This window comes from Triticum aestivum, chromosome 7A, assembly GCF_018294505.1.
Source record: "Triticum aestivum cultivar Chinese Spring chromosome 7A, IWGSC CS RefSeq v2.1, whole genome shotgun sequence".
NCBI lineage: Eukaryota > Viridiplantae > Streptophyta > Magnoliopsida > Poales > Poaceae > Triticum > Triticum aestivum.
In genome coordinates, this window is record NC_057812.1 from 9,983,203 (window position 1) to 10,000,590 (window position 17,388).

Consider the following 17,388-nt stretch of genomic DNA (forward strand, 5'->3'; position numbering starts at 1 on the left):
CATGGCACCCCGGCCAGCCGTCGTGCTCCAAGATCTGGCCACCTTCCTTTCATATTCGCCGCCTGCGCGCCATTCCCCACCGGATCCGTCGAGATCCGGCAGTTCCTCGTCGTCGGCGGTGGAAGGCCGAGGGTCGCCGGCAGAGGAAGGCGCGGGTGCTGTGGCACTTGGGTTAGGGTAGGCGCGCCGGCGGGGTGGGTGACGGCCAGCGGCTCGCTGTGGCGGCAGCCGGCGGTGCGCGGTGAGGCGGGGTGGGGCGTGGAAGGAGGCGGCGGCGCGCTGGAGGTGTCGGGGGAAGCAGGATCGTGTTGGTGGTTGTTTTTTTTCTTTTATCTCACAACACCGGTTCAGGTTTACTAACATGAGAATTGTGGGTTGATTTTCTGTAAACCGAGGGGCTTTTTTGAAAAACAACCACGACGGACGACCAAAAGCAATAGCTGGTTTATTAGTATATATATATATATATATATATATATATATATATATATATATATATATATATATATATATATATACATACTAGTTTGATGCCCGTGCGTTGCCACGGAATAGCAAAAACATATGAATCATACAATTGTTCTAGTGTGTTGGCAATGGAATACAAAAACATATGTATGACCCAATTGTTCTAAATCAGAATTGTATGTCAAGCATGACGCAATGTGGTTTTCATTGATATACCGGCGAAAAATGCCGATTATCTCTCCTTTCCTTACAAAAGCGACATCTATGTCCCTACCCCTCCTTCCCCTCTACCTTCATTGTCTTCAACCGTCCTTATTTTAGCATTGTCGTTGCTTTAAAAGTTTATCATCTCACCTTACCATCGCGTCAAACCCTACTTACCAGGCTGATTTCATAAACAGGTACATGCAAAACAAAAACGAATTGTTACTTCTTCCGCAAATTTCAACATGGCTTAAGCAAGTTGTAGATATATTTCTCGTGCAGATCTGAACATGAGTTAAGCAGACTATAGATCATGAAATTTTGACAAGTATTGTATATATAGACTAACATGACATGCAACTACTGGGAACAACACATCCCTGAGCAAGGGTAATCATCATGAACCTACAATGAAAGGGAAGGAATACACCTAATAGTCAAAGCATCAGACCATGCATCCTCTGCTCCAGATGCTCTCCACCGCGTCCCTGATAATGTGCTCCATAGGACTGAATTTTGCTCCGGAGCACGTGGACTGGCCCAATGAAGAAAGCCATGTACTCCTCTGTGCAACCTGCGTGCACACACACAGAGAAATGAACACATACAAAAATATCCCTCGGTTTCATGTAGGCTCATGCCCGTTGGCATAAAACACCGTTATTTTCTTCCAGTAGATGCATATTCCTTGGAATAGGATTCTTCAGTTATTGAAAACCAATACTATTATTTTTCTAAAAAAAATCAATACTAACAAAGTAACTATCATATGACTATATGAGGTGAACAGGATTCAGATTTCAGAAAGGGAAATTACCTTGGTGGCAGGTAGCTTGGTCTCCTGACTCTTGTAGATGCCTGGATGGATGGATGGCTTCTAGCGCCTAGCCGGCGTCCGGCGAGGCCGCGAGGGGCGAGCCAAACGAACTGGAGGAGCGGGCGGAAGGCGGACTGCCGCGGTGGAGACAGTACTGCGCCCGACGGAGTCACGGAGGCGGGATGCCGGAGGCGAAGCCGCGGACTGCCGGAGGCGCGGAGGGAGAGGGCTCCGGTGTGGCGTCTTTCGCCCCTCCTGTTCGTCTCCCTCCCCGCGTGGAGCTCCTCCTGAACTCGACGAAGAAGAGATGAGATGCCAACCAGCGGATCCACCACAACAATCTAGGATGGTTGCAGTTTGTTGCCGCTCGTGGGCGTGAGGAGGTCGGCGGCGGCGGTTCCTCCGTGGAAAGAAAAGGGATCGAGAGCGAGGGATTTGGGGAAGGGGAGTGGGGCGTGCGTACGTGGGTTGTTTTATTTTCCTTTCGTTTTTTTCTTTCGTGCGGCAACGGGAAGGGGGTGGAGAAGGTGCGATTTTTCAGGCGCAACGCGATTGAGTTGCGGAGGTCGAACCGTCACCACTACGACGACCACGGCAGATCCTCCTTTAATCTTAACTAGTAAATATGCCCGTGCGTTGCACCGGGAGAATCAAAACACACCTTCCTAGCCCAATGACCCAAGATAACATTCTGTTGCATCAGCCATGTAATGTATATTTTACCAATGATCTTAAAATGCATGTATGAGATGCTACACTTCAATTCTGAAAGAATTGATTAATTTAAATATCTAAATTACCTTCCTAGTTAATTTGTAGTATAATGAGTCATTACCTTCATCATTTGATTTATCATTGAGAGCCTAAATCATGAGGATCGTACATGTATGTACATATATAAGAAATTAAGGTTTAATTGGTAAGTTACCAGATGCCCATTACTGATTTTCGTTACCAAATTTCTTCTAAACTTACATGCACGGAGACCTATAAAGTCTAAAGTACAACTCAATTTTCTTTCATATAGAAGGAAACATAATAAACAGATTTGCACATACCACACTAAAACGAATTTTCTATTTGAAGAGGTCACAATAATTTTCATGAAATCAGGTGTATGATTCGGAATTTCTTTTTTAACCATGCATGCTTCAGATTCCATGGAAAGGCATTATTCCCAGTGTGTTGCAACGGAAAAAAATCATCCCTCATACGCACACCTGAGAGCATCGGCGAATCCCTTCAAATCTTTCACAATGCCCCACGAGAAACAACATGATAAGTGGTGTAAGTTCATAAGGTTGTATTATTTGTGAAATGTATTCAACATGTTTCCAATTTATTAGACTACAGAAATATCAACGTTAAGCCGGGATTTTCAAAATACCCCATATAAAGAAGATATTAATAAAGGTTGCATCATAAATGGAATTTTAGGAATGATGATTAATATAATAGCATATTTGAAATCTACACATCTTTTTAAAGGGATTTCCATATATAACATGTTAGATTTGGCGTTAGGATTTGAAAGTGATTAATATAGTACCATATTTGAAATCTACACATCTTTTTAAGGGATTTCTATATATAACATGCTAGATTTGAAGTTAGGGTTTGAAAGTTATGAGTTTTTTTGACATTGAAAGTGATTAATATAATACCATATTTGAAACCTACACATCTTTTTAAGGGATTTCTATACATAACATGTTAGATTTGGAGTTAGGGTTTGAAAGTTATGATTTTTTTTTGAAATATATGAATATGTCCAAAAAATAGAGTAACTGGTACATTGTGCTGCCCATCTGCTAAGTGACGCTGGAGCGAGTAGTAATATCCTACGCCTACCAACATTAATAGGAGAGAAAAATAAAAGGAGGAAAAGGGAGCAAGGGGACTCGAACCTGAGTCTCCCAGGTAAACAGGCGAGCCTCACACCACTGCGCCACACACATGCAAGCTGTTGGTTACAGGGGCTTCACTTTAATAACTTGAGTAGGTCGCGGATTTTAGAAAAGGGTAAACCGAACCGTTTTTTCCACTTACCAATGGCATGGTGGGTAATTATTTACAACTTCAAGGGCACTTTTAATGACGGACGACCAGAAGCACTCCGTGCTTTATTAGTAGGGAAAGATTTTTATCTTCTTCTCTAATAATAATAAAGCACGGAGTGTTTCTGATGGTACGTCGTCGCATTTTTACAGAAAAGTCCCTCCCTTTGTAAGAATTCAACCCGCAGTCCTCATAATAAGTTATGAACACAAACTGGTACTCCGTACATGCGAGAGAAAAGAAAAAAAGAAACAGCCACGGCCCGTCCTCCTCAGCCATGTCTGCCTCCCGATCCCACTTCCAGCCCGCCGCCCGTCCCGCCCCACCGTGTGCCGCAGGCCGCCGTCGTGCGTCGCCACTGCCTACCCCGCTGGCGGGCCCACCCTTATCTATGGATCGAGGTGGGTCAACGAGCGTGTGAGACGACGGCAGGCGGCTCTCCCGCTTGATCCGATCGAGCGAGGTCTGCACAGGGCGGTGGCAGACGAGCTGGACGCGCGGAACGACGGCGGCGTCCGGATCCAGGCGAGCAGCAGATGGACCTTGCAAGGCGTTGGGGTTCTCCTGGGTGGTGCCATGGTTGTGCCGCCGTGCTCCTGAAAGAAAACGAGGAAGCATGAGGGGGAGAGAGAGGGGGGGAACCAAGAAAAGGAGAGAAACGAGGGGTGGCACGGCATGGCGAGCATGGCGGCGAGAACCCAAGCGTCTCCCTCCAGCGCGCCCCTCCATGGCTCCCGCACTTCTCTGTGAGGATTAGAACTCAAAAATAGTCCCACCTCGCTCCTGTGCATCCAATTCAATCAATTTATATACGCAAGCGACTTTGCCGCATCAGAAATCAACCAGTGAAGGAGGAACAGAACGAAGTAACTTATAATCCTTTAAAGAGGGAAAAGAGGGGAGAATACACGCAATCCATAGGATCGAAGGAACTAGGACCCAAGCAAGGCGACTACAAGGCAGTGCCCGGCCCGGGGGAGGCACGGCCTGCATGACGGACCCGGCGCTTCGCTCGACGGTCCCGCCAGGTCTATCTGTTGAATCAACAACATCTGTAGAAAAGCAGATGGGGAGGATCAAAACAAGCCGCATCAAAATGGGAACGGAGCGCATCCGGGCATGGTCACCACCGCGAGCTAGGCCCAAGCAAGGCGACTACAAGGCAGTGCCCGGCCCGGGGGAGCACGGCCTGCACGACGGACCCGGCGCTTCGCTCGACAGTCCCGCCTAGCTCCGGCGTCCTCTCCTGGCACCGAGGATCATCACGGCGGGAGGGAGGAGGAGTGTTCGTTGGTTGGGAGGGCTATGGCTGGAGCGGAGCACCACAACGGTGTGTGTGGCTGCAGCACATCGCGCGTGGGAGAGAGGGTAAGGGCGGAGAAGACGAGCCAGCGGAGAGCGGATTATCTACCATGCACGGGATATCCCGTTCATGTTCTGGCGCCATGGTCAGGTTGTGTGTCAGTGTAAATAGTACCAGGTCCACCACATGCCCCACCTCTCTCTTTATAACTCTGTACCAGAAATATCTTCCCTCTTATTTCTTTCTATGTAAATAATTTAGATGCCTGACATGTTGTGAAACAAAAGTGTGATTTACATTCTATTTGGACAAATATGTTTATTCCAACGAGATATTCAAAACAAGACAAATATTGAATATATTATTAAAAACTATCTTTTTACAAATATATTCAAGAGTGGTCTTCGTTCACCCGCAAAAAAAATAGTGGTCTTCTTTTATAGTCCTAATCTGAAGGAACGCAAATATGGAAACAAATTGTAAATCAAAATAAAAAGATAAAATGGATTCTAACATTAAAATCATATGAAAAAGCATGGGTTGGTGAGAGGAGAGAGGTCATATGTGAAAAGGGGGAGGTTACACTGTGTGAAAAAGTGACTGGTTGATGTGACCCATTTGACATGCATGAGTACAAATCTCCAACATGGATGATCGACGGCCAATACATGCATGGGATGTCCCGTGCATGGTAGATATCCTTTTCTCCGAGCCAGCGCTCCTCTGGTGATGAGAACTCCACGCAGGATAACTCTGGGTGGGGATTCTTTTGGTGCTGCTTTTTTTAATGGCTCCACCAACCAGAAGCTGCTGGATATTGCCAGGTGTGTGTGCTACCAAAAGCAAAAAAATAAAATCCTGAATGAGCACCTTTTTTTGCGAGGGCTGAATGAGCATCTATTACAATTGTACTTGCTGTTGTTCGTTATCACTCTCATTGTTTAATGTTCATGCCTATCACATGTTATGAACACATTATCAGATACAATAACTAAAAGTGAGTGAACTATTGGACAAGGCGGCGTGACCTTCACATGAAATTTACCAGAAAATTTTGCAATTTTATGGCGATGATGACAGTGCGTGAGGTTCGATCTTTGTGCTAAGTTTACATAGTGCAAAAGAAAAATAACAGAACATAATCTTGCAAACCAAGCAACCAATATTTTCTAAAAAAAATCAACACAGTAATTGAATATTAACAAAAAAAATCTATATTAACAATCTTACTTGAATGCACCACTACTCTTCCACCAAAAATAAATTCATGCCTTCCACATCTTATGAACACATTATCAGATACAATAATTAAAAGTGAGTGAAATTTTAGACAAGGCGTACACGGCGTGGCCTCCACATAAAATTTACTAGAATTTTTTTCCTTTTTATGTTTATGATGGAGAGTGTGTGAGGTTCGATCTTTGGGCCAAGTTCAAATAGTGCAAAAGAAAAAGAACGGAACATAATCTTGCAAACCCAGCAAGCAACATTTTCTATAAAAAAATTAGCATAGTAAAAACCTATTTGCTTTCGAATATCAACAAAAAAATGTATATAAAGAATCCCATTTGAATGCACCACTACTCTTCCATCCAAAATAAATTCATTTGCATTTATTTTTTTTTAAATTCTAAGAAAAGACTTTTGGATTAGTTATCAAACTCTCGATAGCATACAACAATTTCACTGTCTGTATATCCCACTAAAAACACTTACATCATTCCTCTTCCACCCCGATGATAATGCCAAGATGAAGGAAAAGCCATCAAAGGACATCCCGACGATTTTCTCAACTTTATAGTATGTCTGGACACTAACAATCCTTTTTTTAAGTGCGGACACAGAGCGTACGTGTAGTTTTAAGATAAAGAGTGAATTTTTCTTGCTTTCCAAACCTTCATGCTTTTAAGTATGTTCACGCTTTTTTTTAAATGCACAAAACTCCCAAAAAATGCTCCAACCTTTTTTTAATAAAATCATTTAAAAATGATCACAAAATTTTAAAATTCATATTTAAGAAATATGTGTTCAAAAAAATGTTCATCATCAAAAGAAGTTTCAATTCTAATAAAAAGATAAAAAATCAAAAATATTTAATTATTTTAAAATAAGGAAATTCCTTTGTTTTCCAAACAATAAAAAATAGAACCGATTACTAGACTATTCCATGCACTACTACTCTTCCATTGGATGAAAGATGTTAGAGTGGCTTATTTACGTCCACACATCATACTCCGAAAAGCGATAACATTATGAACTTATTAACGATGTTCATCAAAACTGGATATAAGATATGTCGCTTACTGTCACATCGAGCAGGTTTTACGACATTTTTAGCCCGTTACAACGCACGGGCATTTGTACTAGTCTACTAATAAAGCAAATAGTGCTTCTGGTCATCCGTCATAGAAATTGCCCTCGAATTTGGCATAAATTACCCACTATGCCATCCATAAGTAACATATGATTCGGATTTATTTCAAAATCACCGCGGGTTTAGTTCTTATTGGGTGATACGCTAATATAACATATGCGCACCGGTAGCCCAATGGCCAAGGCGTCGGCTTACCACGCACGAGACCAGCGTTTGATCCCTGGTTCCTACACATTTTCCTCGCTTTTGCTCCATAGAAAGCGCAGGTCCTCCACCCGCACGCTAATAGGCCGGCCCATAATTGGCTGGGGGTGGGCCCTGTTTTCTATTCTCTTTTTTACTTTCTTATTTCTCTTTTTATTTTTTTCTTATTTAAATTAATTCAGGATTTTGAAAAGACTAGAATTTCGAAAAGCTGCGAGCTTTATTGAGAAGTCATAAAATATTCATGATTTCAAAAATATTGTTTGCATATCATAGAAAACAAATCGGAATATCAAATGGATGTTCATGAAATAAAAAAAATCATGATTTAAAAAAATAATCCAGTAGTCTGGAATTAGAAAAAAATGTACATGGCGTGCCTCCTCCTCCTCGACGCGCTAATGGTCCGGCCCATGTGCGGCTGGTCGCGCCCTGTTTTCTATTTTGTTTTTTGCTTTTTACTTTTTAAAATATGTTTTTGTTTTTCATTCTTTACATTCATTCAGGATTTTCAAAAGAACCAAATTTTTCAAAAAGCTACGAGTTTTATTGAGAAATCATAAATTGTTCCTGATTTCAAAAGAAATCACATATCATAGAAAAAAATCACAATATCAAATAGATGTTCATGAAAAAAAACATGATTTTAAAAAAATCCAGTATTCAAAACACATTCTGGAATTAGAAAAAAATATACATGAATTTTTTGAAATGTTTCCAAAATTAAAACAGGCCCGTAAATGATGAACAAAACGAAACATCGCCTGCGTAGAATTTTAAATAGGGGATCTGTAGAGGTTAATTTATGATTTTATTTAGTCCCTCGCATCGGGTAAAAAAAAGGTTTCCGTGTTTCGTACGACGCAGAACCCAAAAAATGTTGACACAACTTTCTATGGGTTAGTTTTTGTAAATTATATAAAAATGACTAAATGTCTATTTTGCCTTCATACGCAAATATGTTTATTCTGGTACCATGGTAATTGTTATGACAACCACCGCTTCGCTAAGTTAAAATTATATACATCATTCATCAGTTTAGCTTAGATAGGGTCCATCAATGCAGTTTGCTTAGCCAAAAATAATTCATTGTGGCCTTAGGAAATCAAATCATGGTCAAACCATCACATTTTTTTAAATGACTTTTCAAAAGTCTTTTATCTCATCATGACATCACTTGGGCATAGTTTTTGAAATGACATTTTAAAAGCCCTTATCTCACCTTGGCATTTTAAAAGCCATTATCTACCACTTCTACATAATTTGAAAAAATTTCTCCCATTGCAACGCACGGGCATATTTCCTATATATATATATAGGGAAAATTCATTCTACCACCTGGTGGTAGTTACCCCACATATCTCATATAGTACCATGTGGTAGTATATATACTATTTTATTATTTTAAATATGTTAATATACTATATCTAAGATATTTCAAATCAAGTAACGTAAAAAAAGCATACTCAAAACATGGTACATACTACCTAAAAATTAGTATATATACTATCTAATCATTGATATATATATTACATACTACACGTACATACTCTCGATTTCGATAGATACTACATAAAACATACAAAACGCAAGTGGTGGTAACTACCACTGCTTGTAGAAAATATTTGTCCTATATATATTTATTCTACTACTATTAAACAAGCAAACATATTCATCCCTATGTGCACACAGCCTAAACTACACAAAACAACACGGAGAAATTAGAGCCTTCCGATCAGATCACTTAATTAGATCTAACAGCCAAGATTACATCAACACACGTTCAAAGTGCGTTTAGCAGTTTTTCCGTGCGGACGAAAACTCTGCCATCCCGCAGGTACGTCCGCGTCCTTCGTCAAAGCCTGTCCCGCTCCCGCTTCGTGTTTTCCGTCCGTGCATCACGCTCGATCCACAATCCTCTCCGCATATAGCGCCGCCGCCGCGGCATCTCATATCTCACCCGTAGCCTCCTTGGCCGATTCCAATAGCACCTCCACGGCCCCCCAACTCCAATGCCCACGCTCGCTTTCCACGGGATGAACGCCGCCTGTCTCCAACGCTTGCCCCTCCATTGGATCGCCGCCACTGCCCCACGGACGCGGTCGTCGTCGCCGTCCGCCGCTCCTCCACTCGATTGCCGCTCAAGGATGCGGTCACTGCCGGCATCTCCTGGAGCGTGGGTCGTCGCCGCCCACCGCTCGGCTGCTGCCCCATGGACGTGCTCGCCCACACCCCTACATCCGCTGGCCTCTCCTGGAGCGCGGCTCGTCATTGCCGCCCGCCGTCGCCGTCGCCACACGCAGTGCATTGAGGCCCTAGCCATCAAGAGACATCTTTCCCCGTGAGGTACGCTTCTCTGAATTTCCAGTACACACTTCTCATATCTGTTCTCTGAATACATGCTTCTCATGTCTGTTCTCGGTATACAGGCTGGAGTAAGACAAGTTGCAGAGGGAGTTCATCATGTGCCGGGATTGCTTGAAGCACGATTCATTAATATGGATGAGGCCTGGGGCATCCTGCAAACTGGAAGCAAAGCCAAAGTTGTTGGTTCTACAAACGCTAACGAGCACAACAGCCGGTCACACTGGTTGTTCACCAGATTTTTATTCACTCGCACTAAGTTGCAGACCATAAAATCCCGTCCTCATTAATTTTCCATACATTATATTGTGTGAATGTGATAGTCAAAGGAGAAAACTTGATGAATGGAGAGCCATATCCGCTCTTGCAACTATGAGCCAGCACATACCCTTCAGGTTTGCAACTTTCAAACGTTGGTTGTAATTTGCACTGCTGATTATATATATGATCTCACTAACTTATTTATGTCTCAAACTGGCAGGAATTCAAAGTTAACACACTTGCTGCAAGACTCACTAAGTATGCAATTTTCTTCTCCTTGTGCCGGTATGGTTTGAAGCTATTCTTTAGTTTTGGTGATAATGTGTGTAAAGCACTGCAGGTGGAGACTCCTAAACTTTGATGTTTATTCAAGTTAGCCCAAACGAGAATGACCTAAGCGAAACTCTCTGCTCTCTGAACTTTGCGAGCAGGGCGAGCGGGATAGAGCTTGGACAGGCAAAGAAACAAGTTGATGTTGGAGAACTGTCAAGATATAAGTTGATGGTACTTGCTCTATTGCCCTCCCTGTTAGTTCATGCTTAGTACGAGTTTTGCATCCAATTCTGAAGATTTCATGGTAACTTGCATCGGAGCTTTGCATTCTATGTCTGAATACCTGACTGCAAATATGGCGTTGTAGATAAAGAAAATGCATTGCCGCATTGTTGACATGAAATCAGAATATTCTTGCTCTTTTTTTATGCAGCAAATGCTACTTAACATGTTAGGAAGAGTCATATACTGATTCAGATTCTTTGGGAAGGACAAGAATATGTTAAGGACAGTGAAGTTTACAGATAACTGCATGCAAAGCTGCTGGTTGTACCTTTGTTTCGTTTTGGTCGCCCTTGAATCGAATAGTTCCTCCCTTTTAACGAAATGCATTTTTAGATGCAACTCACTTAAAGTGTTAGACTATGAATATTTTTCATATCGATTTCATTTTTTATATCCTAACTATACATTTTTATACCACTTCCATTTTGTATGAATCCTTTATTTTTTGTTGTGGTTGGGCCAGTCCATTTTCAGAATCATCATGCGCGTCATGGTTATGAAATTGTTTGACTGGAAGGATAATATGATATTAAAATATAGATTTAATAAGAGGTTATCGAGTGTGAGAGGATGTATACAGACTTAACATTGTTTCTTGTTTAATGAAGTCTTGATTTGTTACTCAATGAAGTCTTGATTTGTTGTCTTTATCTTGCCATTGCAAAACAACTTGTCTTCCTACTAGGTATGCTCCAGTGAGAAGGGTCAACAAGGTTTCACTACAATTCTGTGCTTCGGAAATGATTTCAAACTTCCAATTCCCCGTAACAGTAAAGTGGGGCAACAAGGTTGACTTTATTCATGCGCTGGAAATCAAAAATATATAGAGGATGTGTGATATGGATTCAAGATGCATGTTGATTCATGAAGATTGGTAATTCCGATTATTTGTATGAGTAAGGAATTAGATGTTATCCATTTCATGTGAAATTTGAAATTTTAAACGAATTATCATATATTTAGTTACGATTTATGATGTTTGACAAAATGTGTATTACTTTAGACGTGCGTTGCACGTGCATACTTACTAGTATATATATATAGGTAAAGAAAAAAGGGATCCGCTGGAGAGAGTCCAGTCCTCGTTCGTTCCCGTCTTGTTGTTCCCCACCGATCGTCCTCCCAGAAGTGAGGCGCCGCTGGCCGCCGTCGCCGCCCTAATCCAAGATACGACCGTAAGATCACCACTGATTACTCTCTATTTGACTTTTCCCAGCCAGATCGATGATTTGCTCTCTCTATTTGCAGATCCACCCGACACGACCTAACCCTGTCTCCCGCTTCGGATCCATGGAGGAGGCGGAGAAGGAGATGTTCGACAGGAACACCAAGTCAAGGCTGGAAAGCCGTCCAGGGCCGACGGCGGAGGCGGCCGGCCTGATCACGACGACCTCATCCTCGAGATCCTCTCCCGCCTCCCGGCCAGGTCCCTCCACCGCTTCAAGTGTGTCTCTGTGTCCTGGCTACATCTGATCGCCGACCCCGCCAACCGCAAGATGCTGCCGCAGACCCTCGCCGGCTTCCTCTACACGTCCACCGACAACAGCAGACGCGGCCAGCACTTTGCCAGCCTCTCCGGCAACGGTGCAGCCCCGTTCGACCTTTCCCTCCCTTACCTTCACAATAACAAGGACGACAAGGGCATCACCCAGGTGGACGCCTGCAATGGCCTTCTTCTCTACCGTCGCCACAAGAAGAACAAGGTGACCCCTTGGAAAAAAGAGGACGATTTCGGTTTTGTGGTGTGCAATCCCGCCATAGGGAGGTGGATGGAGCTGCCCCCACAACCGCAGGCGCCACCGAGAAGATATACCTACATCACAGGCCTGGCTATTGATCCGGCAGTCTCGTCCCATTTTCACATTCTTCTTTTCGAAGAGACCTATACTGGATACTACATCACAGGAGTGAACATCTACTCATCGCGAACAGGAGCCTGGAGTCATAGGGACAGCAGTGGGATGGTTGAGAAAGTCACCCTGTTCTCTAGGAGTAAATGTGTCTTTGCTGGAGGTATGATGTACCTCATGGGCAATCTGGAGGACATCAACGGTGAGTATGTGCTGGTGGGGGTGGACATGGAGGGGAAAGTGTGGAAGACTATCTGCACTCCGTATGTTCAAAGATTTGGAACCATTGGATTGTCTCAGGGGTGCTTACACTATGCTGTAGCTTCTGTCGGTGATTACAATGCAATCCAGTTTACTGAGATAGCGCTCTGGTGCCTCAAGGATCGTGACAGTAAAGAATTAGTCCTGAAGCATACCGCCAACATCAATAAGCTTATGAGCATCACTGGAAAGATGTACGTGGTGGTTGAGATTCATCCAGATTGCGACACCATTTTCTTGGTTTCATTTCGTGGTGATACCTTGGCAGCCTACGATATGCAACATCAGAAAGTTGGCTGTATCCTTAATCTTGAGAAGAATACACGACAATTTCTACCTTATGTTCCTCTGTTCTCGGAATCATTAGCAGATGAAGATGGGCGGTAGTGTTACCTTCAAACCATGCTTGTGCTTCCTCCAAGAATTGGCTTTTCTGTTGTTTGTGTACCTCTGAATCTGCTTGAATAATGCCGCTCAATCTGCTGGTGCTTACACTCCTGCTTGGTTGATTTCCATTTCAGAGCAATGCCTGGTGAAGCACAGATTAAGCATACTGTCATTTCCAAAGAGCATTGTTACCCTTGTTCTTTTTTCTCTAGCACTGGTTGTTGTTCTGGACATGTATTAGTTCCATGTGGCTAAATTGCTAAACTATACTGTAATCGGTCTTCCTTTGCATAACAAACAGTTATTATGGTTACCCTAAATCGTGTTGCAGATTGTGAACCTGGTAGTGTAGTAAAAGGGTCAATCAGACTGGTTACTGGCGCAATGTCTAGTTTAGCTTATTCATTAAGTATTTTGGTCATACGCTACCTTTGAGCAAGTTGTTTTTGTGTATATTTTCTGTAGCTAGTGAATCCAGTAGAGCTCTGGATCTGTTAATCACAGAGAAATAGCATCGATGTCAACAAATAAAATTGGAGATGTACTCTTGTACAAATAGCAGCGTGCAGGTGAAAGAAATCATTACGCCAGAGTTTTACTGACAGTAGTAATAACAGTTTTATAGAGATGCAGCTTCAAGGACGTGCATGATGTTTGTCTGTGAACACGGCTGAATGACCACCAAAAATAAGGCCTCTTGATGTCCGCTCTGTTGATTGATTTGGCTGCGTGTTGTTACCCTGTTTGAGTCAGCTCACCAAAAGCTTTTTTCGATGCGATGATTCCTGATTCTTGAATGAGTTTGTTTTAGGACTCTGGAATGAGAATAGACAATCTGAACTGAAAACAGTAGAGATGAATCATTCAAGAATGCCATTTTCTTTCAAGAAAAGCTCTGAGCTGCTTGAGAACTAATGATGTATTTACTTTAGACCTGGCATGGACCGAGTCAGATGCATGTAACAGTTTTGAATTCCTTGAGAAATATTGCGACAGGAGAAGATTGTCTGTTCTCTGAAAAAAACATTAGGAAAAAGTGTAACATATAGTTACTTTTTTTATGACTTGGTTGACGTACCTCAAGAGATGACTTTAGGAGGAGCAAAGGGATTTGCCTGACATGGTTGAGTAGCCATAATTAAGCTGTGAGTTTTGTTATTTTACTTAAATAGTATGTCCTGCATACACTTTACTCAATATCTGTGTACCCTTACGTTCTGCTAGGGCAATTTGCTGGGTTTACATTGGGGGGTAATCTTGCTAGCTTTTCTGGAGACACTAGGATTTCAGTGGCGCCTCCGGCATTTGTCTTATATATCTATCAGCCTGTCATGTAAAATGCTGTAAATCACTCCTGTTTTGAGTTTCTGTATCGTTTTACTTCCATGTGAAGCTGCCTTCATGTCTATCGGTAGAATAATTTGGTTGAATACCATTATCAACCATTTGACCAAGGACTCGCTCTGCCTTGTCATGTTTTGATTATCTTGTGATTGGAAATGCTAGGATTGAGGCTACTTTCGGTCTGGTACGTAGCGCTTTGCTTGCTTACTTAGCCTAACTAAACCATTTGGTATTGATTGCTAAGTCAGGCTAGCTAACATTTTGCTGTGATCTCACGGCTGGGTTTAGTCAAACATGGCCTACAAGTCATAAACCAATAGAAGTGGTGAATAAGAACGTCCTCCTTTCCATTCAGCTTGGGTGACTGACAAAACAGTTGAAGCAGGCAGAGATACCCAGTATTGTACACCATAGTTATCGGATTGGTTCAGCACGAAGGCAAACAAGTCAAATACACCAGAGTTATTAACATTGACAGAGATAACCAAAGTGTTGTGGGGATCATGACGTCTGTTGTAGGTTGCTTGGAGGACATGCGGTTTCCTGAAACCGCGTCGTTAACCCAATTGAATGGGTTGGGGTTTTCAAAGGCTGAAACCTTGCTTTACGATCTTGGTTGAATCACGGCAGTTTGTGACAATTGGCCAACATCTGCAACAATCACTCTTTGTCAGGTGTATGTAACAGCTTTATACTCATAAAGAGCAGGCCATTCATTTGTCAGTCTGAGCATTTGCCATAGTAAGAAGAGGATTGAATCCCAGATACGGTGGGATGTTGTCATCCGGGATGGAGATGGACAGATTATTATGCTTGGGGCAGGGCGGCAGGAACAAGTGCATGATGCTTTTGGCGTAGAAGAAGTCAGCGCATTGGCGGCTGGCGTGTTCACGACTGCAAATCTGGCGCGATTAGAGTGGTTTTTTAGACCGATTCTCAACTTCTTGCTGATGCCCTTAATTTTTGAAAAGTGGACTCGTCTCCTTTTGCAGCTACTATTGAAGATATAAAATTTCAATTTAAAGTTTGTTTCTGTAAACAAATGGTTTCGGTGTGTCATCGTAGTGCCAATTCTGTAGCAAATGAACTAGCTAGGATTGGTAGATTATGTTTACCGAATGATAGTATGTGTAGGGATTCGATTATACCACCCCAAGTGGTTGTTTGTGCATTTTAGCGATGTGACAGGTCAGTGTTGATCTATGAAGCTATGCTTTACCCTAAAAATTGCTAAGGGTGTAGTACCAATTGTTATTTCAGCTTAAAGAGAAGGTCGCGAACTACTAGTTGGTGGGCAGGGAAGGAGGCCAGCGCATGCTAGTGGGAAGCCGCGCCGGCGCGCTGGAGAGGACGACATGACAACAACTCGACAATCAGAGGATTGGTTACTGCCGACAATGCCTTACATCATGCCCTCGAAAAGTGAAGATGAGAAATCATGCCACCACCTCTTCAGAAAATGAACTTCAGTGCCACTGCTCGTATTGATTTTAATCTAGTCCAGATAAGGTGGCCTTCAACACTGTCCGGTTGGGTGGCGCCTCTTGCCCGAAAGCTTTGAAGAGACTGGATTTTTTCGAGACAATTATTTTTTTGAGACAATAGGAAAAATGCCCGTGCGTTGCAACGGGTATAAAGTAAATCTGAGTGTTCATGTGATATTTAAAAGTTTACCTGTCACAGTGAATAATAAGATTTTCCAATTATAATAGTTGTAAGACTCGTAAGGATCCACTTTATGAAGATCTTATTGTATTCCAAAAGCTCGTAATCTTTTTCTCTACCAATATAACCTACTTCTTCAACTCCCTCTAAAAAAATTTAATTATGTGTAATAAGTTGTTGTTATTTAACAACCCCGTGTAAAAATAATTAAAATATCTAAACATTTATCGATCCGATAGATCATCGGCTACTCCTTCGATGCGAAAGTAATTGTGCATCATTCGCTTACTTGTAACAGTTTCAAATAGATCATATATTAATTCCTATATCTCGCAATCCCTATTAACATTGATTCATATTCATGCTTTCCCACTTTAAAAATATGATGGACGGAAAGTAAAGTATTTACAATGCTTGCCGTTCTTTGTTGACACGTTGCCGCTAGCAGTAGCGGCACACCCTCCACGTCAACAAGACCACTTACCTGGACATTATCGTCGGGCCTCGATGGGGATCAGGATTAGGGTACGCAGAACTGCGGGATAGATGGTACAACGGAGGGTAGTGCTCCCCCTTCCCAGCAGTCGTGCTAAGTGAAACAGGACGCGAGCAAGATGCACCGTTGTCGCACTCTCTCTATTCTTCATCCCTCCGTCTCTCCACCCTGTCTCACCCATGGCATCCAGATTTGAGGAATATCTCCATGGACAGCAAGCACCGCTAAGCTTCAAATATCTTCTCCCTTAAGAAATATTTCTTTCTAATATTTTACTCACTTTTAATTATTATACTCTCTCCACTCTAAAATAAGTGTCTTAATTTTGTATTAACTATAATACAAAGTTGTACTAAATTTATGACACTTCTTTCGAAAGAAGAGCGTACATATAATGTAACAACAAACATCATCAAGTAACAATAAACAACAGCAAGTAATAATCGTCGCTCTTCCGGAAAATAAAAAATTGTAATTGATGCTAGCGCATGCATCCAGTAGCTTCTGGCCGGTACAAGACCAATTCCATTTGTTTCGTTATTAAAGAAAAGCACCGACCGGCCAGCGCCACTCCTTCTCATCCATCTACCCATCTGCTTGCCTTATCCACATCGCCACTCCTTCTTCTCACTCAGCGCTACTCCTCCTCTTCTCCAGCCACTATCACCCAGTGTTGCTCCTCCTCTTCTACATGTGTTGTGCCGACGATGCACTCCACTCTCCTGGAGTGCGCGCGGCCGTGGTGGGTGGCCAGAGCCAGGGCATCACCCTTTA

General features: G+C 42.5%; 1 protein-coding gene across 4 annotated transcripts; it reads left to right on the forward strand.

Annotated features, from left to right (window-relative positions):
- The first annotated feature begins 9,332 nt into the window (after window positions 1–9,332).
- Window positions 9,333–13,383, forward strand: LOC123151209 (uncharacterized). 4 transcript variants are annotated; one of them, XM_044570952.1, is made up of 7 exons: window positions 9,333–9,774; window positions 9,858–10,187; window positions 10,274–10,393; window positions 10,485–10,557; window positions 11,297–11,485; window positions 11,656–11,786; window positions 11,860–13,383. In XM_044570952.1, the coding sequence occupies exon 7, from the start codon at window positions 12,108–12,110 to the stop codon at window positions 13,107–13,109; it is 1,002 nt and encodes a 333-aa protein (XP_044426887.1). In that variant the 5' UTR covers window positions 9,333–9,774; window positions 9,858–10,187; window positions 10,274–10,393; window positions 10,485–10,557; window positions 11,297–11,485; window positions 11,656–11,786; window positions 11,860–12,107; the 3' UTR covers window positions 13,110–13,383. The 4 variants fall into 4 exon arrangements, with proteins under 4 accessions (XP_044426887.1, XP_044426886.1, XP_044426888.1 ...); XM_044570951.1 differs by having other exon boundaries at window positions 10,274–10,311; window positions 10,394–10,557; XM_044570953.1 differs by having other exon boundaries at window positions 10,274–10,311; window positions 10,394–10,557; window positions 11,297–11,786.
- The last annotated feature ends 4,005 nt before the right edge of the window (window positions 13,384–17,388 follow it).